Consider the following 20,553-nt stretch of genomic DNA (forward strand, 5'->3'; position numbering starts at 1 on the left):
ACGGATAGCCTCTCTGAGCCTCTGGAGGAGATTAATTTCTGTGTGAGAACTGCAAAGCGCCTTGCAGAATGGTGGACAAAGGCACTTTGCCACCAATAACATAATAGAGGTGTACAGGAAATTGTCAATGTTGGGCTATTATATCCATGATGTGCGCAGCTGAACATTGCAGCTACACACCGCTAGGAATTGAGTCTTCCCCTCTGACCTCTAATAGTGAAGAGAGACAATATACCTGATGCTGCCACTATATCTCTCTCAGAGTGTGTTTTGAAAGTACACACATTTGTTATCCCTAATACTCAAGAGAAATAGACCATTCTCAGTTCCATTCTCTGTTCTTGTTAAAGTTCTCATGTGAAGACGTATGGAAAACTGTACGTTTATTAAAGAGTATTTGTTGCACTTAATATGTAATAATACATGCTTATATATATTTTATAGACATCCTGTTTCCTCCCTCTTCTGCTGTCTTTTCCTATCTGTAACTAGTTATGTGATGGTGGTAGGAATTCTGCTCACACAGCTCACCATTCATTGCAGATGCTATTGATTTTCTTCTGTTCCTCATATATTTATTTCCTCCAAGAGCTTTCATGTCTTATTGAGTGGTTATAATCTTCTCACAATGCAATAGCTTGGTTATATGTGGCCTTGTAGTATTAGATATCTGTGACATCTTTGGGGATGGAGTAGGACATAATTGGGGATAACTCTGGAAATATGAAGCAGAGCTGGCATAGACGTAGCGTGTGAACATGAAATTCGTCTATATACAATATTATAATACAGTTAGGCAAAAGACCAGTAGCAGCCTCTGATTTCAGGTCAGACAATACCTGGGTGCCCCCCAGTGCAGTGAGGGCAGGGAATAATATGCAATAATATAATTGTTGCCTGAGCAATAATATAGTGAATACCGTATTCCTTAAAATATCCTCTTAACGATTTACCACATTGGGACACAGGAAATTCTGACAACAGCTTCTGCCCAGCACCCTGCAAAGAACAGTGGGCTTGATTCAGAGTTGTACATTAATGCTAATTTGTACGCAGTTGCTATGCAAAAAATATGCAAATGTCGCACCCATTGGGATATGTAATGAGACGCCCGTCTGTGGCTTTGCAAATCCAAGCACCTTCGTAAAAAGACGCAGCATCGGTCGCAGATCATTTGATTTACTGTGAGTCTATGGTCCCGTAGAATGGACATGGGAATTGAGACTCTGGACACATATTCCTTGTGTACGGGATCACAGTCGCAAGGTGTGACATGTCCCCGAAACGGTTGCAACACTCCTACGTTCTTTGCCGCCACTCCCAGTTACCTCCCCATAACGCTCCCTGGCTGTCATTCACACTGTGCGTAAATAGTTGCTGCAAGCGGCAATGGTCTTTGGTGCATGTGCATTGCGACTTAAACACCTGCGCGGTTTACTGATAATTGCTCAATCGTAAACATCAGAATAGCATTCACCTCTGAATTAGGCCCAGTAATCACAAATATATTGTGAATAAAGTAATGGTATTTAGCATTTCCCACATGACTGCCTTATGGCAGTGATTCCAACCTCGGCTCTCAAGGCACGCTAAAGGCGCATATCCACTAGATCAGTGTTCGCCAACCTTAATTGGGGTGTGAGCGTTACTTTAGTAAAATGAAACCTGCTGAAGAGCTACTAAAATTGTAGAAAAAAAAATCTGGCTAATAACTGAACAATTGAGGTGATTTAAGGAAAATTAAAAAAATGTTTCATAGAAAACAACAATGCATTTAATTATTACAGTGATATTATTGTAGTTTGTAAAGAAAATTTAAGAACAGGCACATTTCACTGTTAATTACCGGCTCCAAGGAGGTACGTGCAGTAGAGGAGCAAAAGATACTGAATAGGTAGGGCTGCTATGTGATTTTTTTCGGCAGGCCTGGGCGGCAGTCACTCGCTCTGCCGTAGTGTAGGCGCCATGGGTAGAAGCACAGCTGCGGCAGTCACCTGCCCTGTGGTTCAACCCATGGCATAGACACCATGGGGGAACACGCGTCAGAGGTCACTTCCTCCTAGTTCATTCGGCAGTACTGCAGCTAGGTGACCTGCCAAAATTAAGACTACGAGCTACAGTTTGGAAACCACTGCACTAGATTATATGCTCCATGAGCTATATCGTCTAGTGTTTGCCCTACAGTGCCGGGCTCAATGTCGTTAATGACACTGAGCATCCACACTGAACGATATTGTTCAGTGATGTCACCCTCCCCGTACTTGCAGAACCTCCCCGTACTTGCAAGTACGGGTAATGAAAGATGTCATCAATGACCAGAGGGAGCATGCATCGCTGGTCATTGACTGCATACCCACTGGACGATGTTGTGGACTATTAACGATATAATTCAAATCGTCCAATTTATCGTCTAGTGGATACGTACCTTAACAGTCCTGGTTTTAGTGAAATTCATGCCAAAGCACAGATGGTTAAATCAAAATAACTGCTTTAACCTCAGACTTTCAGATTTAATTTGAGGGTAATTACATCCAAATCAGGTGAACGGTGTAGGAATTACAACGGTTTCTATATGTGCCTCCCACTTTTTAAGGGGCCAAAAGTAATGGGACAAACTAAACAATACTAATTCTAACTTTCACTTTTTAATACTTTGTTGCAATTCCTTTGCAGGCAATTACAGCCTGAAGTCTGGAACGCATAGACATCACCAGAGGCTGGGTTTCATCCCTGGTGATGCTCTGCCAGGCCTCTACTGCAAATGTCTTCAGTTCCTGCTTGTTCTTGGGGCATTTTCCCTTCAGTTTTGTCTTCATCAAGTGAAATGCATGCTCAATCGGATTCAGTTCAGGGGATTGACTTGGCCATTGCATAACATTCCACTTTTTAGCCTTAAAAATCTCTTTGGTTGGTTTTGCAGTTTGCTTCAGGTCATTGTCCATCTGCACTGTGAAGCGCCATCCAATGAGTTCTGAAGCATTTGACTGAATATGAGCATATAATCTTGCCCGAAACACTTCAGAATTCATTGTGCTGCTTTTGTCAGCAGTCACCACATCAATAAATACAAGGGAACCATTTCCATTGGTAGCCATACATGCCCACGCCATGACACTACCACCACCATGCTTCACTGATGAGGTGGTATGTTTTAGATCATGAGCAGTTCCTTTCCTTCTCCATACTCTTCTCTTCCCATCACTCTGGTACAAGTTGATCTTTGTCTCATCCGTCCATAGGATGTTGTTCCAGAACTGTAATGGCTTTTTTAGATGTTGTTTGGCAAACTGTAAACTATTGGTGAGACCAGATTAGATCTTGTGGTGAACCCTCTATATTCACTCTTGTGAAGTCTTCTCTTGATTGTTGACTTTGACAGATATACACCTACCTCCTGGAGAGTGTTCTTGATTTGGCCAACTGTTGTGAAGGGGTTTTTCTTCACCAGGGAAATAATTCTTCTGTCATCCACCACAGTTGTTTTCCGTGGTCTTCCGGGTCTTTTGGTGTTGCTGAGCTCTCCGATGCGCTCTTTCTTTTTACGAATGTTCCAAACAGTTGATTTGGCCACACCTAATGTTTTTGCTATCTCTCTGATGGGTTTGTTTTGATTTTTCAGCCTAATGATGGCTTGCTTCACTGATAGTGACAGCTCTTTGGATCTCATATTGAGAGTCGACAGCAACTGATTCCGAATGCAAATGTCACACCTAGAATCAACTCCAGACCTTTTACCTGCTTAATTGATAATGAAATAACAAGGGAACACCTGAACATGAACACCTGTCCATGAAATAGCTTTTGAGTTGATAGACCCATTGCTTTTGGCCCCTTAAAAAGTGGGAGGCACATATAGAAACCGTGGTAATTCCTACACCGTTCACCTGATTTGGATGTAATTACCCTCAAATTAAATCTGAAAGTCTGCAGTTAAAGCACATCTTGTTTGTTTCATTTCAAAGCCATTGTGGTGGTGAATACAATGCCAAAATATGAAACTTCTGACAATGTCCCAATATTTGTGCACCTGACTGTATATATGTAATAATGCTTGGTCTGTTTTTATAAAAGAGGATGCAGTTCATTTACCGGCGTCTAGCATGCTGACGCTGGAAGCCTGACTCTGTACTTAAGATAGGCATCTAAATACCGACGCCTATCTTTAGCCAGACGCCAAAATCCCGACGCCTGGCATCCCAAACGAAGGTAAACGGGAACTGTTAGCTGTGTAGGAGGAGGGTTAGTTTAAGGCACTAGGGGTTAGGGCTTCCCACACCCCCCGGGAGGGTTAGGGTTAGGTTGCGGAAAGGAGAGGTAAGGGTTAGGCACCACTAAGGGAGGGGTTAGGGTAAGGGGGAGAGAGGGGAGGGTTAGGGTACTTACCAGTCCCTGTCGGGATCTAACCGTTTCGTGCTTCCAGCGTCGGTATTTAGTCCGCCGGCATTACATACCGATTCCTTATAAAAGTGCAGTATGCAGAGTCCTTTCATACATATCAAGGAAATCCAACTTCTTTATTATTTACATGTTTTTGGAGTGAACCCTGTATGTGTTGCGAAGAGTACAATTTGCCACATTATTTTTTTTATCTTATGAACTGCTGGGCTTCTCTAATTGTTTTATTGTGTAATTAGAGTCCATCTATCGACGTGGAGCTAGAAGATGGCGAAAGCTGTACTGTGCAAATGGGCACACTTTCCAAGCCAAGAGATTCAACAGAGTAAGAATTTCTCCTTACACTTCCATTTCTTTGAGTTTTTATAAGACATGTATCATTTCAAGAGGAGGTTTATATATAGAGGAAAGCTATGCTGTTACAATGTAAGGCTATGGACTTCCTATTAGGGGCTTGTTCTCATGTAAACGCTAGTTAGAAGTGCAGACAAAACCTTGTACTTTGCTAAAGCCCAGTTACCCAGAACACAATGTGCTAATCGCTGCTTAGCAAAGATTACAATAGGGAAGAAAATCATGATGTTACCTGGCACAACAGATTCTCTGTGACATATTTCGGAAGGTGAATGCCACTCCAATTAAATTAAGTTTAGGACACTTCTTTATAGCCTAATAGTATCTTTATTATGTAATTTAAAATTGTGTTGCTTATGGATAGATGACAAGTGCACAAGCAAACAAGGGGAAATGGAGTATTCAAGATAATGTCTCATATGCCAACTGATAGCCAGCATACACAATATTACCTATATTCGTGTTAAACCCCTATACATTCCCTTATATAGCCAATATGTCTGAACATGCATCCTTATAGCTAAATTGCTTATGCATGCCCCATTTACTTCATTATGTTCACATAGAACTCCATTGTATGTTACTTATTGTTAATGCTCCTGAGCTTGGCAGGTAGCAAGTAAATACTTGCATGTAATAAGTCTTCTGGTTGCTAAGTATATTGCCACTGCATTGGATATAGTGTATTGCCTTCAGACAGAACACACCTTATAATCAAAGGTTCTAAATATTGCAGAGTAAGTATAGTAGCACCCATGTCACCCCAGATTAGAAATTACTTCAGCAGATACCTACAGCTATCTACAGTATATAACCATCCAATGCCAGCACTGGTAGTAAACACCAGATTCACATTGATGACAAATTCTCAGATCCTAGTCCAGTATGCTTGCAGTCACAAGTACTACCAATTATGGTGTTACCAGTTAGTTAACCCACGTGTACGGTAATTGTCAAATAAAGACTATATTACAGATATTGTATCCTCTTCAGACTACCGACTTTGTGGGTGTCTATTATTGAGACAGTCTGTTGGAAATTAAATGTTTATCTATGTTTGTAATCCCTTCCAGCGAGCACACTGTGCCATCTGCACCGACAGAATATGGGGACTAGGACGACAAGGTTATAAATGTATCAACTGTAAGCTGCTGGTTCATAAGAGATGTCACAAGCTTGTTAGCATTGAGTGTGGCCGACATACAATAGCAGTAAGTAACAGTTACTCATAGAGCAATGTACAAACATATCATTTTTTCCCTCATTTTCTATTTTGATACACTCCAATCATTTTTTTTTATATGTAAGTATTTGATCACTGGCATCATTTCAGTTGAGGAGGCTACAAGTATGCTGTCATTTCAGCTGTGGAAAATCTTATCCATATAAAGGTTAACGGAAGTCTTCCTCTGAGTCATTTCCTGTGGTGCCTTCAGGGTGAAACTACCCACACAAACAGCTTGGGCGGTTGCCTGTATCTTTGTCAATTAAGACACCAATATGGGTGACCAAATTTTATGGCTGTAGTTGCTAAGTGCTCAGGTCAAGTGAATAGATCACATGGATGCCAATTACAGGGGTCAGACAATGACGGCACACTTGGCCAAACAGAGTTTCCTCTCCTACCAATTAGGTTACTGGCGGCTTTATTTTCTCACATAGAGTTAGCGTTGTGTACAACTTATGACATTGTAGAATAACTAATTGGCATGTGTTCTAGAGAAAGGAGATTCCTCATTCAGTTTTTCTGCTACAATGGTGGCTCTCCTGAGGATATTGGCCTACAACCCCAATACAAATTATTGATAGTTACAAGTAAAAACTTTGCTTTTGCAGAAACTAATTTGATATAAAATAATTATGGATCCTTTTTGCCAATTTGGTTCATGTCATCATTGAAGATTTTGGGCAAGACCATTCTGCAGATTCATAACCCAGAGGATATTTTATACAGTGGGACCAGTCATATCGCTAGATGAATATAGACCAATCGCCAAATAGCTCTAATCACTATATTTATATAGGGCACACATATTCCCCAGCTCTGTACAAGGAATATTTGGCCATTCACATCAGTCCCTGTCCCAGCTTACAATCTATACTGCCTACCACATGTACACACACAAACACTAGAGTTAATTTGTGTTGGGAGCCAATTAACCTACCAGCATATTTTTGTAGTGTGGGAGGAAACCGGAGTACCCGGAGGAAACCCACGCAAGCACAGGGAGAATATACAAACTCCACACAGTTAGGTCCGTAGTGGGGATGAACCCACAACCTCAGTGCTGCGAGGCATTAAAGCATTATAGACAGCAACAATAAATGTCTGGTTGCTTTAGATTATTGCATAATTTGGACTGCATATTGTATTCATTCAAATAAACTGGAGTATACAGGAACATCTGAAAATACAAATGTGAACATATCTGAAAACACACAATACAGTGTTAAGAATGTGGACCACGAGGACCGCGTAGAAAGCCAGTCATATTGATTTTTTCAGAACTGAATTATTATTTTTGGAACTAATAAGATATTTTTTCTGAAAAAGGTTTCTTTGTGACAGTCAGTATATGATTGCATATTCTCTATAGCAGTCCATGGTCGCTATTTGGGATATATTGTACATGACAATATTTGACCATATGACACTGTCATTTTAGAAGATTGTTGTGTAATGTGTGGGTGATTAGATATTAGATATTCTATTTTCAACAACAGTAAAATGTGTATATTTGGGGAAATTAATCTGTTTATTTGAACACTTGCAGGAACAAATCATACCTATGGAACCCTCAGACATGCCTCCGCAGCCAGGTAAATAGATGCACTTACATTTCTGCTTGCAGTATGAAAGATGCAGTGAAAAACACACATGTTGACAACCAAATTACAAATCTGTATTGAAAGTGCCTGTATATAAAATAAACTATTAATAACCTTCAAAAACTATAGGTGTAGCTCATCAGAATTGAAGACATTTAACAAAACAGAGGGATATATACACCAGATTACCTCTGTCAAAAGCTGCCCATACACAACCCAATAAACTGGATCTGTGGCCAATTTGAAAGAGCAAACTGGATGGATCCAGCCCTCAGACGGAGTGACTAGATCATGTGGTGACAATCTAGCGTAGTCAGTCAGTGACCACACACAGTCCAGAAAGATACAGTGCATCCGCAAAATATTCAGAGCACTTAATTTTTTCCATATTTTGTTATGTTACAGCCTTATTCCAAAATGGAATAAATTCATTTTTGTCCTCAAAATTCTACACACAATACCCCATAATGACAATGTGTAAACAGTTTTTTTATGATTTTTGCAAATTTAATTAAAAAACAACAACTAAGAAATCACATGTACCTAAGTATTCACAACCTTTGCTCAATACTTTGTTGATGCACCTTTGGCAGCAATTACAGCCTCAAGTCTTTTTGTATATGATGCCACAAGCTTGGCACACCTATCTTTGGACAGTTTCGCCCATTCCTCTTTGCAGCACCTCTCAAGCTCCATCAGGTTGGATGGGAAGCGTCGGTGCACAGCCATTTTCAGATCTCTCCAGAGATGTTCAATTGGATTCAAGTCTGGGCTGTGGCTGGGCCACTCAAGGACATTCACAGAGTTGTCCTGAAGCCACTCCTTTGATATCTTGGCTGTGTGCTTAGGGTCGTTGTCCTGCTGAAAGATGAACCGTCGCCCCAGTCTGAGGTCAAGAGCGCTCTGGAGCAGGTTTTCATCCAGGATGTCTCTGTACATTGCTGCATTCATCTTTCCCTCTATCCTGACTATTCTCCCAGTTCCTGCCACTGAAAAACATCCCCACAGCATGATGCTGCCACCACCATGCTTCACTGTAAGGATGGTATTGGCCTGGTGATGAGCGGTGCCTGGTTTCCTCCAAACATAAGGCCTGGCATTGACGCCAAAGAGTTCAATCTTTGTCTCATCAGACCAGAGAATTTTGTTTCTCATGGTGTGAGAGTCCTTCAGGTGCATTTTGGCAAATTCCCGGCAGGCTGCCATTTGCTTTTTACTAAGGAGTGGCTTCCGCATGGCCACTCTACCACACAGGCCTGATTGGTGGATTGCTGCAAAGATGGTTGTCCTTCTGGAGGGTTCACCTCCCTACACACAGGAATGCTGTAGCTCTAACAGTGACCATCGGGTTCTTGGTCACCTCCCTGACTAGGGCCCTTCTCCCCCGATCGCTCAGTTTAGAAGGACAGCCAACTCAAGGAAGAGTCCTGGTGGTTCCGAACTTCTTCCATTTACGGATGATGGAGGCCACTGTGCTCATTGGGACCTTCAAAGCAGCAGATATTTTTCTTTTGTGCCTCGAGACAATCCTGTCTCGGAGGTCTACACACAATTCCTTGGACTTCATGCTTGGTTTGTGCTCTGACATGCACTTTCAAGTGTGGGACCTTATATAGACTGGTGTATGCCTTTCAAAATCATGTCCAATCGACTGAATTTACCACAGGTGGACTCCAATTAAGCTGGAGGAACATCTCAAGGATGATCAGTGGAAACAGGATGCACTGGAGCTCAATTTTGAGCTTCATGGCAAAGGCTGTGGATACTTATGTACATGTGATTTCTTAGTGGGGTTTTTTTTTTTTTCATTTGCAAAAATCTCAAAAAATTTTTTACACATTGTCATTATAGGGTATTGTGTGGAGAATTTTGAGGACAAAAATGAAGTTATTCCACTTTGGAATAAGGCTGTAACATAACAAAATGTTGAAAAAGTGAAGCTTTATGAATACTTTCCAGATGCACTATACACACCCGATTTTCGTGAAATGTTGATCAGTATTGATTGTTTTGGGCCAACTTAGGCTAAATTACCCAATTTGGCCACACAAATTGCTGTGTGTTTGTGAAGCTTAAATCTATCAAACTGTATTTTTATGTATGTGACCTTACCAGTGATAAGGGACAGCAGGGTGCTGAGTGTATGCAACAGAAGGGCTACCCCAATAATGAATACAATTGTGCAAGATTCCCGTATTATAAGATTACCAGGAGAACATGAGCTTGTTACATATAATAAGAGTAGAAACTATGCTGTAGCTCAGGGATTGTTTATGTTGGCAACACTTTTGTAGAATGAAGATGCACCAGTTATGTGATGAAAACTATCCATAATGTGGTTTTATATAAATCGCATGCATCCTTTTCATTACTTAAATCTTATTGGCACTATTTCATTTTACCATCAGCCACGTTCTTTATATCCAGTGGTTAATGAAACATCAATCTGATTTTTATGATGACTACTCCCCACTAACATGCCTTTGGATGGAAGCACTACGCTAAACTAAAATGTCTCTTATCTTTGCAGAAACAGCTTTCAGGAGTCAGAATAATATAGACCAGGATGGGGAAGAGAAGGAGGTAAATTGCTTTAATAGAATTGTCCCTATTATTTCATTATGTGACTTTGCTACCCTGGTGGGTTTATTTTATTTAAAAAAATTTTTTACTAAACCTTTTTTCTTTTCCCTATTAAAGTTATGAAAGCTTATGTTTGGTTATTGCTTGGCAATTGTGTGGGAGTATGACAAAGCTCAAGATTACAAAAAAAAGAGAACTAGACCCTAATGGTACACTCTGTGGAGGAAATTGTATGTTCATTGCTGTATTGCAAGAAAAAAAAATACTTTTGTAATACAGCACTGACCTTTAATCCCTACTGTCATCTATCTGATACTTTTATTATCCAGTGTAATTTATTACATTGGATGTATTCCGTTTCTTGGGGTAGGATCACCAATGCTGAATAAATGAGAGTTTTGGTATTGCTGGGATTTGTATAGTTCAGAAATAGCCTCACTACAGCACCACTGAAAAATTAGGGAGATCTCCAAGATACTCTATTCAAGATGGTTTATTCCTAAGCAGTTTATGTACTTCTGTGTAATTCTAGTATTTAGAACAATGAGATGCACAAAGCCATCCATATAAATGTAGTGAGGCTGTCTCAATAGCACTTCATATGTGGCCCAGATAAACCTATACAACTCTGAGGCTGTAAACCAAGGCAAGAACTTGCTGGCTTTAGGCTAGTGATCTTCGTGAACGGCGCCAGTGGTTGGGGAAGTGATTAAGCCGTGTAAATGGCAGTAACTGAAGTCCCTTCTCATTTTGGAGTAGAATATTTGCATGTATTTTCTTGGAACTGTAACTCATGCTATATGGGCAATATATCGGCTGCTCATTCGAACGGCCAATATATTGCAAGCGGGTCGGCGGGTGTGTACCCCTGATATGTCTGTGAATGACGTTGTTCACAAACAGATCGCGTTGGCTGTGCAGCACAGCCAATGGCCAATATATTGGCACATCTGGCTGTGTGTACGGGCAGTCCTGCCGACCGCCCATACACTTGCTGCAGGGATCCGGTGGTGATTGACATCTCGCCTGGGCATACATTTGAGCTGACTGCACAGATACATCTGCAGAATGATTGGTAAGTATGTATACACCTACCAATCGTTAAATAGGTTGGCTGTTTAGCCAACCTGTCATCCAAGTGTGTACCCAGCTTGAGAGATCTTTAATTCCCCTAGTTTACTTTTTACATAAATAACATTGATTATTAGCAAATCCACAAATCACCTCCTCCTTGAATATGGGTGGAAGAAGACATTGGTCAATCTATTAGTCACATAGAAACTCCTGCTTATTTCAGGAACGTCTGTGTGACCTCTGTTAGATCGTAGATATGTCATCCAGTTCTGTGCTCTAGCAATCAGAATTTATGCAGTAACCCACAGTTTTTAGAATGTATTCATGCTGTGTTACAAAGACTGATCATGAAAGTAATAAACTGAATGTATTGTCATTTTCTTTCTTAGTCTGAAACGTGGATATCTATAATACCCCTACAAGAATAGATTCTGTTTGCTCAGTTGTTTGACAGCTTGTCTTTGTCCTAAATTTTGTTTCATAAAAGCCATTGTTCCATAGTCATTGCCCGCTCTTGCAATTGAACAGTCTCAATAGCTACATAAAGTTGTTCTAACATGAAACATATGCTTTTATGAGCTCCTTTTGAACTTGATCTCTTTATAGGCTAGGAACAGTGGGGACAGTGATAAGGCCCCCTCCAGCCTGGGCTTGCAGGATTTTGACCTACTGAGAGTTATAGGAAGAGGCAGCTATGCAAAGGTCCTGCTGGTGCGGTTGAAGAAGACTGAACGCATCTATGCAATGAAGGTGGTCAAAAAAGAACTGGTTAATGATGATGAGGTAGGCATATTTTACATGAAATGATTTGACAATGACAAGCGGCTGTGTTCCCAGACTCACATCTGCAGACATAAGTGATGGTCAGACTTATAAACTGCACCTACAATACGGCTAGTGTGACCGATGGCGACATATAAGGACACACTAATCAGTATTACAGCGTGCACGGGCACTAAAAAGAGGGCGTCTCAATTTTTGCACATTTGGCCAATACAGATGTACACAATGGAAGGATATTCTAGCTGTATTTGCAGATGGGCGACCTCCAATAGACGCTGCTTCATGCGCTCTTGTGTGCCACTCAGAATCCGCCCCTATAGTTAAGGGGCACATCCACTAGCAGACTGTGAAACGACTGCACGATTACGACATCGTAATCGTGCAGTCGTTCCACAGTCTGTGCTGTGCCTACACTGAACGATCAGTCGTTCAGTGTAGGCACCCTCCCTCATCCCCGGATATGGCCAATCTGTCACTATCGGCAGATTGACCAGCATGTTCGGGTCGATGATAAATGTCAAAAACTAGTGCGCATCGCTGGTCGTTTCTGACATTAAGCTGCCCGATTAATAAGCAATTGAATGATAACTAGGTCGTTATTTTTCAACCGCTCTGTTTAATCTGATAGTGGATGTGCGCCTTTACTCTGAGATGTGTCTGGCCAGCAACAGCACTGTGTATTCAGGCACACATCACAGTCAGTGCATCCTTGTTGTAAACCATTTCTTATATGTGCAACAAACACATACACTGTTAGGCAACTATTAAACTAAAAAGACTTCACTAATGCAGCAGAAACAACTCCCCGTTTTGTGTATGGGGGGAAAAAAGTCATTTGCTCACAAAAGCTTAAAATATATTCCCAAATCACATAGAAAGCACTAATCTGTCTCAATGGAGTGTTCACAACAGCCAATTACAAGCAGCCTGCTAGTGCCTGCGGTCACCCCCGTCCACTTTTTGCACCTGCTCTTTGCCAACCGCAGATACAGCTTTCTCAGCCACGTGTGCTGCATGAATGTGTTTGCAATACGTGAACACACCCTTTATGTACTAGGCAGTTAGACCACTCCCACCTTGCCCTCTTCTGCCCATCCAGGTGCAATCAGACGCAAGTGGCAGAATTACTATAATATGCATGAGCGCAAATGCCCGTGCCCACTGCCCAGGTCATGCTTAGTATGATTTTACACAAGATGCTGGCGTAGTACAGATGCTCCTCACTTAATTACTGAGTTATGGACCTACGACTAGGTCATTAAACGAAATGGTCGCTAAGCGAGGATGTATAGTGTTGCCGGGAAGCAGCAGGACCCGGGCAGAGGGTGACATGCATGCACCTGTGTGTGTCCCACCTCCCTACAGCGTACGCCGCATCCCTGACCGTCCTTTGTCTCATGGCAGACGTGGTGCTAGATACACAGAAACCCTATCTACGCCCCCCTCTCACAGCAGGGTATGTCCTTTTATATTTTTTTGTATCCTGCAACTATTTTGGAACTGCAGTGCAAGCCACAGTTAGGTGGTCGGAGTGTGGGTCGTAAGTCCGAGCTGTCGCTAAACAGGTAGGTCATTAAGTGAGGAACATCTGTTGTCAATTAGCACCAGCCTCACAATGTTATAAAAATTATTTTATTACTGCCAATTTTATAAAGATTTGGAGTCACTGTAGCATTGGGGTCTATGGAAGTTAATTTACTTGATCTCAGCACTAAAAGCAATTGAGCAGTTTATACATCACAGCTTTCAGTGAGATCGTTATCTCTGAACATGCATGGACAATATCAGAATGAACATAACTACCTATATTTATGATATATTTCAGATATGACTGGCATGTTACATGATTAGCATTTTGCACAGGTATATGCTGTGTTAATCTCAAATTCTTTCTTCTTGACTCTTCTATTTAAAGTATAGTTTCCTGATCTAGTTAATCATGTGTGAAACATGCTCTCATTTCTGGTGCACACCTAAGATATGCAAGGTGTTGTGTAGTGTTTCACTTGCCTCATGGTGCGATGACACCTTCAAATGATGTACACGTGCAGTCAGGGGCCACACAACTGTTTCAGGGTCCTGTGTCCTCAGGCTTTGAGACTAGTACCTGTCGCTCATCCTGCTGAAACATTAAACATGAACAAAGCTTACTAAAGTCAGGACAGATATGTACAAATAAACTGGTTTTGAAATTACTGTATTTCTTCAGCATGTTTTGTTTTTTCCACTGTACGATTCTTGGCTGGATTTTTACATTGCAATGTGAAACTGGGACATAGCTAAAAAAACCCAGCTGATATTTATGAATTATAATATTAAAGTAGTTTCAGCGTGTTTCACTTCTAGAAGAAAATGCAACACTCTACAAAAAAATGGTAGTACTTGCTATGGGGCACTCCTGGAGAGATGTTCCCCTTCTATATGGACATCAGTAAGGTGGCACTCTTTGTGTCTGAGGTTTAATCTTTATTAAGTCCAATGTCTAGATGTCCAAAATACCTGACATTTCAGTTTTTAATTCAGACTTTTCTCAGGGAAAGTATGAAAACTGTATATGGTCAAATTCGTTAAACAATGCCTTTCAAGGTGGTAGACCTTTCGCAATGTATGATTTTATGGGTTTTGTACTTAGATTATATTCTTTAAGAAAATTACCTTTTTATATTCATTACACTGATCATTAGTATTTTTTTTTTTTGTAGGATATTGACTGGGTTCAAACTGAGAAGCATGTGTTTGAGCAAGCCTCAAACCACCCTTTCCTCGTTGGATTGCACTCCTGCTTCCAAACAGAAAGCAGGTAATATTTCACATTTTTTTATTGACCTGACCTACAGCAGATGATGTACAGAATAAATATAGACCACGGCTGCTGCTATATTGATATATGGCTTAAAGCTCATTTGCACGATGATCACATCTTTTCCAGCTACAAATGCAGGTGCACAAATGAACTGCTTAGTGTTTTCGCTGCTTTCTGGTATAAATGAAATATTACACAAATATTTTGTTTTCCTATTGTGTGTGCTCACCAATGCTCTTTTGTTTGTAAATTATGAATTATTTTGATCTAGGTAGGCAGCATAAGGATTTCTGTATAGTACTGAGCAATGTATTTTGCAGCTGATTAGAAGCTAGTGTCCCAGACTTCTCCTCCCCCACTAGATCTACACTGTCTACACCATGAGATGGCTTCGGTGCTCACTAGTTAATGTGCCACCAGGCTACTTACAATTTGCTTTATTTTAATTAACAAAATATAGATTTTTTCCAATTTTTATTTATTTTATATACCTGTCATAATGTGATAAATTATGTTTATGGATATTATTTATCCAACTAGAGTTTTACCACTAATGGGATTTTCTGTAGAGAAACAAAAAATTAAATCTTAAACAGAGCAGTGCATTGAATGTGGGAATTCAAATAATCATTTTTAAAAGTGGCAAAGAACTAGCCATATAAAATCCAAATGGAGTTACGTACTTGTAAGAACACAAAGCCACATATTTGAAATCTTCAATTATGAACAGTGAAAGTAAAGTATACGACTCTGTGTTACCCGCATTACACTGCAGCGCTGATTAAAAGTAGATCCCTTCCTTCCCACTGTATTACAGACATGGGGAGCGCCTCCCACATCGTTAGGACACTGATGGAACCTCCCACAGATCACAAAATGCTGATTCTGCAGGAAATTATACTAATGTGACATCAGTGTTCCTGACCTTTGGATAGAAATGCTCTGAATAATTTCAAACCTGTTTTTAAGCTTGAAAATATATAATACATTTTCATACTTTAGATAGACTATACACTGTGACCAATGGGAACAGGTTGCAGGTTAAACGGCTGCATACTATGCTATTTTCTACATTTTTCTTTGCAAATCAGACCAACAAAGTTATACAGATGTGTCCACATACATCTTACTTCCGTGCACTACAAGATGCGTTAAACATAATGCGTGAGCACAGTCGACTCTGTAGTGCCAAGTGTCTCTTTACCATCAAATGTCTTATTTGCAAAGTAATGGTAATAGGACGCACAAGCCACTGCTTCTGGCATGCCTATATTCTCTATCATTTTAATCAGCGGAAGCTGCTTGTGCGTCCTATTTACATCGCTTTGTGAATAAGATTCATTTGACGGTAAAAAGACACACAAAATGATGATCGGCACTGCCGAGTGAAGCCACGGCATGGAGAGACTAAAAGAGCTTTTTCTTGCGCAAGGAAGTAAGATGTGTGTGGACACATCTGTATTTATCATTTGATCTTGACGATGTTTGAACCAACTTAACATGGTGGAATCCATGAATTTTATAGCTTCTCTTAATCTTTCAATTGTGAGCTCAGAATACTCAATTAAAACTTTGAATTTGCTTTAATAGTTTCCTATTTTAAAAAAATGCATTCAGCGATGAACACACAGAGAGGGAATTTCAAGTAACTTAGAGAGTAGTGCAACCGATAGTTCAAATTTGTCAAACAGGGCTGACTGAATTTCAAACAGGCTTATACAGTTTGAGGGTCTCAACAAGTGAATGAATAAAAGAGTCCACATTGTGCATTTATGCACAGTTAAGGGATAATTTGATTCTGCGAAATGTGCCGCCACATATGGTAGGCTCAACATCCCACTTACTCAATCTACGGGACACTCTTGACCAACCCCTTCAGTTTTAAATTAAGTGCTCACCAAGTAGGTTAGCACTAGGTTAGCTAGTATATTTTTCCCTTGGAATTTTCATCTGGCTTATATTTTTCCATCAATACCAATGATTCCTTGAGTTCTCAGAAAGATAAAAAAGGAAAGAATTCCTATAATATTAGTAGCACCAGACTGGCCAAGAAGAGTTTGGTACTCAGAGGTACTAATCATGGCAGTGGGTCCAGGGACCAGACTTTCACTTGGACAAGACCTGTAGTCTCAGGGGCCAATTGTGCATCCATTGGTCAAATTAATGGTAAGGCTCTTGGATTCAGTAGTTCAGATTATGATCAAAGCCAGATAGAAAGTGTCTTCAGACAATTATCATAGAGTCTGGAAGCAATTATATCCCATGGTGTAATAAGGAGAAGGTTTCTTATTCCTCTTTTTTCCTTGCTAAGGGTTCCTCCTTTTCTTCAGACAAGCCTCAAGTTGGCTCTTCAGTTATGTTCCCTTAAGGTACAGGTATCAGTCCTGTCTATATAAAGGCTGTTTCACTATCTATTGGCCCCAAAGTTTTTCTTATAGCTTTTAAAGTAATTGACGTAATTTAGTGAAATTTGACACCGCCCCACCTCATGTCTGTGTGCTACGTTCCGATATGAACCGATACACAGCTAAATAATGCATATTTATTGTCCAGGCATACTGGAAAACTGAGTCGATGAAGGTTCACATCGGCACGTAACACACAGACAAGTAAATCCAATACATATGCCACTGTCGGATGCAGGAATAACCTTCTGACTAGCAGAGGCGGCTCCAGGGGTGGGGCTGCAGTGCAGTCCAAAATTTAAATAGGAGAAACACACCAACTGCCATCCTCACTGGCAGTTTGTGTGACTCCCCTATTTAAATTTTGGACTGCGCTGCTGACTAGGGTGGTGAACCGTCAGTTTGCACGTGATCAGCTGGCCTGGATGCTAATGGGGAACACTTTCAACACTTGCTATGACTTCCTCATGTTTCTAATAGACCATGGTATGTGTGTGTCAAATGTCACTAAATTACATCAATTACTTTAAAAGAAAAACCAATAGCGAGTGAAACGCCCTGTATTTTCAAGAGAAATTGGCTCTGATTCCAAAAGTAGCGCCCATTAGATATACAGCCATCATATAGGCATTCTATAGACTAGGAGTGGGCAATAAGCGGCTCCCCAGATGTTGTAAAACTACACATCCTAGCATGCCCTGCACCAGTTTTGCTATTTGGCCATGCTAAAAATGTTGCAATGCATGCTGGGATTTCTAGTTCAAAAACAGTTGGAGGGCCGCTTATTGCAAACCCCTACTATAGATCCTTGGGATCTTAATCTTGTGCTGTAAGAGCTTGTTTACCCCCCTTGGAACCTTTTTCAAGAGGCAGACCTGAAGTGGGTAACTTGAGAATTATTTTCTTTTAGCTATTTTATCACCTAGAAGTGTGTTAAAGCTCATAATTCTATCTTGTAGACCTCCATTTCACGAAGATAGGGCAGTATTACATATGCTACCTTCTTTTCACTCTAAAGTAGTGTTGGCATTTCATCTTAATCATGAAATTGTAATACTAACTTTTGCTAAATCATGCAAAACAATGGATCAGGGTCAGTTGTCTCTGTTGGAAGTGGTTAGAGTGCTGTGAATTCATCTGGAAAGGACAGCCAGTGTAAGGAAGACGAATAGTTTACTTATTCTTCATGACGCCAAGAAAAGATATTGGTCAGCGTCCAAGCAGACTATAGCAAAATGTAGTGTTCTTTATAGTTCCGATGCTGGACTGTAGAAAGGGCACTCCAGCGCGTCAAGAAGGCGCCCGAATAGGAGAGTGGTCACAAGGAAGGGGGCGTGTCTTCAATATACGCCCCCTTTTAATCACTCTTGGGGGCGTGCCCGGCACTTATGGACATACCGGGCTGCCCCCAAGCTCTCGCCCTCTCTGTGAATATATGCCTTGTGCATGCACACAGCATCTACATACCGGTGGTGATCGCTGCACCCCAATTTTTCCCACCCGCAGGATACTGCGGTCCGTGGGTGCAGTTGGAATCCCGACAGTTTGTTTTAGCAGGGCGCCGCCAAAAATGCAGGGTGCATTCTGCCCTTTTCAAAATGTGCAGGGCCTGGCACTAAAAGAGCCTAGCAGGAACTCTACAAATGGAATAGGGTCACAATTTAGAAGGCATATAAGGGGGCTGAATGACCTACCCAGCTAGGATATCAGCTCATTCCACTTGCTTGGTCGGCAGTGCCGCATGGCCTCTAAAAAGTGATTTAACGGTAAGTACCAAAAATCGTATTTATTTCTGCATACATCTATGGAAAGCAAAGTGAAAGTAATAATGTGGCCATTGCATTTAATTGAATTGCTCCATTAGTTTGCAAAGCGATTCCTAAAACTCTGTCTGCCTCCTCACTAATATTGGGAACCAGCTGCAGGGGAGAGAGAGAGCACATGGTGGACCTACTTAATAGAGTTTAAACACACGTTATTTGAAATATTCAGCTCTGTATTGCACAGCCTCCACAATGTATTAATGTCAAATAATGGCAAAGACAGTCAGTAGTAAAAAATTCCAGACTTCTGTTATTCTAGCAATAGTCTAAAAAATCACACGTATTAGTGATGTGATTTACTGTACTAAAAGAAAAGGCTTGCAAACAGTAACAGATCCATTTACACTTCATTGTTGAACATTCTCAGCACATTAAGCTGGGTACACACTATCAGTGTGTGCCGATCTGATAAACGCTAATATCCGACTGAGCGATTATCATATTGAGCAATTATCAGCTGATCGGCCCAATAATTGGATAGAATGTACCTGAGTTTACTGTGACCTGCAATGAACTTCCAGTTTAGTTATTTATTCATATACAAAATCACTGCTAATTGACCTAATTTTTATTATGTATCAGTTTCCCAATGTTGCCAAGAGTCAAAGTTATCTGCAAGAATTTGGGAATAAAGCTTAATTCACATTCATTTGCCATTGTGGTCCAAAACATTTTCACAAAGGGTATTGTTTTTTTGAACAATAATTTTTATTGAATTTTTGTTATTTTTTTGCAAACAAAAACTAAGGGGTAAAGAAAAAAAGAGAATGGAAAGAAAAAACATGGTGGGGATACAGGCAAATATCAGTCCAAAAAAATCAAAACATCACAATAATATGAGATATGGTAAGAACTTACCCTTGTTATCTCTATTTCTACGAAGTCCATAGGGTTCCACAGGATACCTTGTGGTATATGTGTGACGTCAGTCGCAGGGCACCAAAGAGTTAAGCTTTCAGCCTCCCAGGATGCACTAGGTCCCCCTCCTATACCCCGCCCCCGAGCCAAGGCATCTCAGTTAGTTACCAAGCCATAGGCCGGAGGAGGAGAAGGAAGAGAGAGAACAAAGATCTGGAAACATACAAGAATCACATTCTCACCAGAGGGAGACGGAAAACCGGTGACCAGAGCAAAGCCCATCTGCAGCACAGGTGCGACAGGGCGGGAGTCCTGTGGAACCCTATGGACTTCGTAGAAATAAAGATAACAAGGGTAAGTTCTTACCATATCTCATATTTTCTACTTCAGGGTCCATAGGGTATCCACAGGATACCTTGGGGATGTCCCAAAGCAGTATCCTTTAAGGGTGGGGACGCTCCTGTGCAGAAAGAAGAATCCGCCGCCCGAAGGAAGCATCCGGAGAGGCGAAGGTGTCAAACCTGTAATACCTCACGAAGGTATGGACAGAGGACCACGTAGCAGCCTTGCAGATCTGGACTGCAGAGGCACCACGTCGAGCTGCCCACGAAGGACCCACAGACCTAGTGGAATGAGCCTTCACAGA

At 40.9% G+C, this 20,553-nt stretch overlaps 1 protein-coding gene across 1 annotated transcript in view; it reads left to right on the forward strand.

Moving 5' to 3' along the window:
* The window catches only part of PRKCI (protein kinase C iota), a 138,712-nt gene that overhangs the window by 77,257 nt on the left and 40,902 nt on the right, over positions 1-20,553 (forward strand). The window contains exons 5-10 of the mRNA XM_088452387.1: positions 4,635-4,720; positions 5,823-5,960; positions 7,524-7,569; positions 10,109-10,161; positions 11,842-12,018; positions 14,721-14,818. Coding sequence (XP_088308513.1) covers positions 4,635-4,720; positions 5,823-5,960; positions 7,524-7,569; positions 10,109-10,161; positions 11,842-12,018; positions 14,721-14,818 — 598 coding nt within the window. The remainder of the gene's footprint in view (positions 1-4,634; positions 4,721-5,822; positions 5,961-7,523; positions 7,570-10,108; positions 10,162-11,841; positions 12,019-14,720; positions 14,819-20,553) is intronic.

This window comes from Taudactylus pleione, unplaced genomic scaffold (genome assembly GCF_031769625.1).
Source record: "Taudactylus pleione unplaced genomic scaffold, aTauple2 ptg000037l, whole genome shotgun sequence".
Classification (NCBI taxonomy): domain Eukaryota; kingdom Metazoa; phylum Chordata; class Amphibia; order Anura; family Myobatrachidae; genus Taudactylus; species Taudactylus pleione.